The 5,112-nt window shown below is 44.0% G+C and overlaps 1 protein-coding gene across 1 annotated transcript in view; it reads left to right on the top strand.

Annotated features, from left to right (window-relative positions):
• Positions 1 to 1,500: 1,500 nt before the first annotated feature.
• The window catches only part of LOC310776611 (HHIP-like protein 1), a gene marked incomplete at both ends in the record, with an annotated part of 33,281 nt that continues 29,669 nt past the window's right edge, over positions 1,501 to 5,112 (top strand). Inside the window, one exon of the mRNA XM_083636787.1 lies at positions 1,501 to 1,809. Coding sequence (XP_083492913.1) covers positions 1,501 to 1,809 — 309 coding nt within the window. The remainder of the gene's footprint in view (positions 1,810 to 5,112) is intronic.

Genomic DNA, 5,112 nt, shown 5'->3' with positions numbered 1-5,112 from the left:
ACACACACACACACACACACACACACACACACACACAGACACACAGACACACACACACACACACACACACACAGCAGTGTGAATGAGTCTGTCTGGAGCTGGTGGTAGAGGGAACGGGGGAGAGGTCTGGGAATGTTCAGGGTGGTGGTGGGGGGGTGGGGGGAGACAGGCAGGCGAGGAGGGGGAGAGAAAGTTGCAACTTCAGGGCAATATGGAGCGCGTACGCCGGCAAAGAATGCCTGTGTATCTGTGGGGGAGTGAAGGAGCCAGGGAAGAAGAGGAGAGAGGAGGAGAGAGAGCGGAGGTGGACGGAAGAAGAGAGGAGGAGGGAGGGATCTAAGTTTAGGTTGCAGCGTGGCGCTGTGTGTGAATGAAAGAGCCTCTCTCTCTCTCTCTCTCTCTCTCTCTCTCTCTCGCTGCCTGCACGTATGGTTTTTGTCGGTCGCAGCGAGCCAGCGAGCACATGTCCAGAGCAAACACACACACAGAGAGAGAGACTCCAGCAGCCTCACAGTTGGAGCTAAACTTAGTGCAGAAACTGCAGCTTCACTTTTTTCAGCAGTCCGGGTCTGCTTGTGGTTCCTCTTTCTAAGAAGTTGGACGTCCTCTCAACAACGCCGCTGTGCTTTTTTTTTACAGAGTAGGCTGGTTTTTGGGAACTTTTTTGTTTTGAGAAATCTCCATGAGATGGAGATTACAGAATGAGTCTGACTGATTGAACTTGGAAACATTTGGAAACGTAGTCCTTTCTTCCACTGAGAGGGTTTAGGTGACGCGCCACTCTATCAATGAAAGAGTGACCAGGTGAATCTCCACACATCAGGACTTTGGGACATTGGTTGTGCCAAACTCTCAGGACACACTACCTGGACTACATCTACATTCCTGTCTTCACACCTGAGAAGACAGATGGACAAGAGTTGCACCTCCGAGACACAACCTTCACGGCACCTGGATTAGTTTGAGCTCATCTCATTTAGGCATGGTGTGTGGACATATGAACCAAGCAGAGCAATCCTGACCGTGTGGTAGCCTACATCTTGGGCCAACTTGCAGCCAGGTGTGATGCTGGGTCAGTGCGTTTGAGACACACACACACACACGCACACACACGCACGCGCACACACACACACACACACACACACACACACACACACACACACACACACACGCGCACACACACACACACACACACACACACACAAGGACACACACCAGCCAATAGCTTTGGATGTCAAGTCGTCCAGACTTATTACGGGAAGCTTTTAAACCTGTTGAGAGCGTTCTGTGTTTGGCTCTCAGACCTGTACTTGACAAACACTGCTGTAAGGTGTAGCTTGACTAGCTTCCACCTCAACAAGCCATATTCTTTGCTCATACATCAGTGAAGTTTGCATTACCACATATATGAAGATCACAAAGTGCATCCATTAGTTGTGAAGCTGGGTGTGGTGCCAGCCGGCTACTGAACTGCAGTGAGAAGCCTCTCACCTACACACCATGACCCTAAGGACCGGCCGCTCCCCCCGGCTCATCCCGGAGACCGCCTCACCCTCCCACCTCCCTCTGCTCCTCCTGCTGTTGCTCCTCCACGCCTGGCGGGGGAGCTGTCACCCGCAGTGCTTGGACTACAAGCCTCCGTTTGGGCCCCGTCAGCCACTGGTCTTCTGCAAGGATTACGGCAAGTTTGGATGCTGTGATCGGGAAAAGGATGAGGAGATTTCAAACCGCTTTTACACCATAATGGACAACTTTGACTATTCGGGCTACGCCACCTGTGGCAAGTTCATACGCAGCATGCTGTGCCAGGTAAGACAATCACCACATGTACGCTCGTGATTATATCAAAGATACTGTACTTGTGTGAGTTCATCACATGTGATCATTATGGTCAAGCTGTCCTCTGCCTGACACCTGTCACCTGTAGTGGTGTGTGTGTGTGTGTGTGTGTGTGTGTGTGTGTGTGTGTGTGTGTGTTGTTCATATAGTGTAACAACACTATCATAGAGTATCCATATGCTATAGATACCACTTGTTGTCACATCACATTTGACGTTCCTAGATAGGAAATAGATACCATTTCACTGGTCACCTGGGAAGCACCTAATTGGAAAACTTTCTTAATTAAATTATTAATTACCGGTAGTAGTTAGCCAGTAGGCTAACTACTAGTAGAGTCCCAGCCAGCGTACCAGATTAGGGTACCAGAGTACCAGTAGAGTCCCAGCCAGCTCACACACACTCCGGTGTGGGAGCTGGTCCCGGGGACTGGGGATATACTATGCTATTACACTGACATCTTTCAACATGTGAACATGTGGCATCACACCAAGCATCTTCACAGGGGTGTGTTCACACTCTGGAGCGTTTACTCTTTGAGTTTGGCTTGTTTGGCGACAAATGAAGCCATTTGAACTCACACGCACCAAATAACCGCACCGAAACCCGCCTGGCTCGCTCCTCTTCCATGCGAACTGTATCGTGGTTCATTAGCGGTGAAGTAACCCGAACTAACTAACAGCAAAGCCAAAACATGCGGTGTAGAGAGACAGAGGTTGCCATCTGTTACACAGCTCACTGTACACATGCTAAAGCCTGGCTTAAAGGAACACTCCGCCCATTTTCAATCAGCTTTGTATTAGAGGTCGACCGATGTGGGTTTTTCAATGGCCGATGCCGATATTTAGAGAGCAGGGTGGCCGATGGCCGATATATAATGCAGATTGTTTTGTGTATTTTCTGCATTCAATAAAATCCAATGATTTAAATATAATAATGAATGAGAGTATTTGAGTAAAAAACAAGTAGCCTATAATTCCATTATCCATTCATGCACATTGAGTATCTAATATAACAAATACATCTATTAAAAGATGGTTATCTTAGCCAGTAACATGGCTTAGATTTATTTAATTTGATTAATGAAATAGAAAAATACATTGGGTTATGCAGTAGATTTCAGAAGTGACTGGTAGGCTATTTAAGGGAGAGCACATATGTCAGAGACCTCATTCAACTGTATTATTCAATTAACTGAGAGTTTGGGAGACGACTCGTCTCGGATATACAGTACTACTGATTTTGTAATGATACAAAGCTGGTTGAAAATCGGCGGAGTGTTCCTTTAACAGGGAAGACTGCAGTGTGTTGACTGATGCTCGTAATAAGCGATATCTTCATGTGCTCTTGAACACCAGAGAAGGTAAAGTTACAGTATGTCCCAGAGAGCAGACAAGTCTGTCATGCTTACTTCAAGTACAGTACAGGGACTGGAATGGGATTTGCTCTGACTCGCCCGGCTGCAGCAAACTCTACAGGACAGGAGTTTTGGGTACAGTACCAAAACTGTCCAGGAAACAAATGACTTGTGAGTCTACAAGCCTGGGCTCGCTGTAACTGACTGTGTGAACTCAAGTGAACCCAATCAAAATGCAAGTGCAAAGTCAACGTTTGCACTTTGTTTTTGGAATAAACAAAATGCAGTCAACTCTAGGTGTGGTCGCACCATTAGGACCAAATCCAGAAGGAATCCGAGAGGCCAAAAGTTTGAAACTGAGCTGTTGACACTGAGACACATTTATGAGACAGTAAAATATCTCAGCACCATATAATTTACATGAAAATGTCAAATAAAACTTGAATGAAGCACATTCACTACATAACGTGCTACATTTACAGGAACTCTACAGCACATTCACTACATAACGTGGTACATTTACAGGAACTCTACAGCACATTCACTACATAACGTGGTACATTTACAGGAACTCTACACATTCACTACATAACATGGTACATTTACAGGAACTCTACACATTGACTACATAACATGGTACATTTACAGGAACTCTACACATTGACTACATAACGTGGTACATTTACAGGAACACACATTCACTACATAACATGGTACATTTACAGGAACTCTACAGCACATTCACTACATAACATGGTACATTTACAGGAACTCTACAGCACATTCACTACATAACGTGGTACATTTACAGGAACTCTACAGCACATTCACTACATAACATGGTACATTTACAGGAACTCTACACATTGACTACATAACGTGGTACATTTACAGGAACTCTACACATTCACTACATAACATGGTACATTTACAGGAACTCTACAGCACATTCACTACATAACGTGGTACATTTACAGGAACTCTACACATTGACTACATAACGTGGTACATTTACAGGAACACACATTCACTACATAACATGGTACATTTACAGGAACTCTACAGCACATTCACTACATAACATGGTACATTTACAGGAACTCTACAGCACATTCACTACATAACGTGGTACATTTACAGGAACTCTACACATTGACTACATAACGTGGTACATTTACAGGAACTCTACACATTCACTACATAACGTGGTACATTTACAGGAACTCTACACATTCACTACATAACATGGTACATTTACAGGAACTCTACACATTCACTACATAACATGGTAAATTTACAGGAACTCTACATCACATTCACTACATAACGTGGTACATTTACAGGAACTCTACACATTCACTACATAACGTGGTACATTTACAGGAACTCTACACATTCACTACATAACGTGGTACATTTACAGGAACTCTACACATTCACTATATAACGTGGTACATTTACAGGAACTCTACACATTCACTACATAACATGGTACATTTACAGGAACTCTACACATTCACTACATAACGTGGTACATTTACAGGAACTCTACACATTCACTACATAACATGGTACATTTACAGGAACTCTACACATTCACTACATAACGTGGTACATTTACAGGAACTCTACAGCACATTCACTACATAACGTGGTACATTTACAGGAACTCTACACATTCACTACATAACATGGTACATTTACAGGAACTCTACACATTCACTACATAACATGGTACATTTACAGGAACTCTACACATTCACTACATAACATGGTACATTTACAGGAACTCTACACATTCACTACATAACATGGTAAATTTACAGGAACTCTACATCACATTCACTACATAACGTGGTACATTTACAGGAACTCTACACATTCACTACATAACGTGGTACATTTACAGGAACTCT

This window comes from Poromitra crassiceps (genome assembly GCF_964638095.1).
Source record: "Poromitra crassiceps genome assembly, chromosome: 5".
Taxonomy (NCBI): domain Eukaryota; kingdom Metazoa; phylum Chordata; class Actinopteri; order Beryciformes; family Melamphaidae; genus Poromitra; species Poromitra crassiceps.
This window is presented reverse-complemented; position numbering and strand designations above follow the sequence as displayed.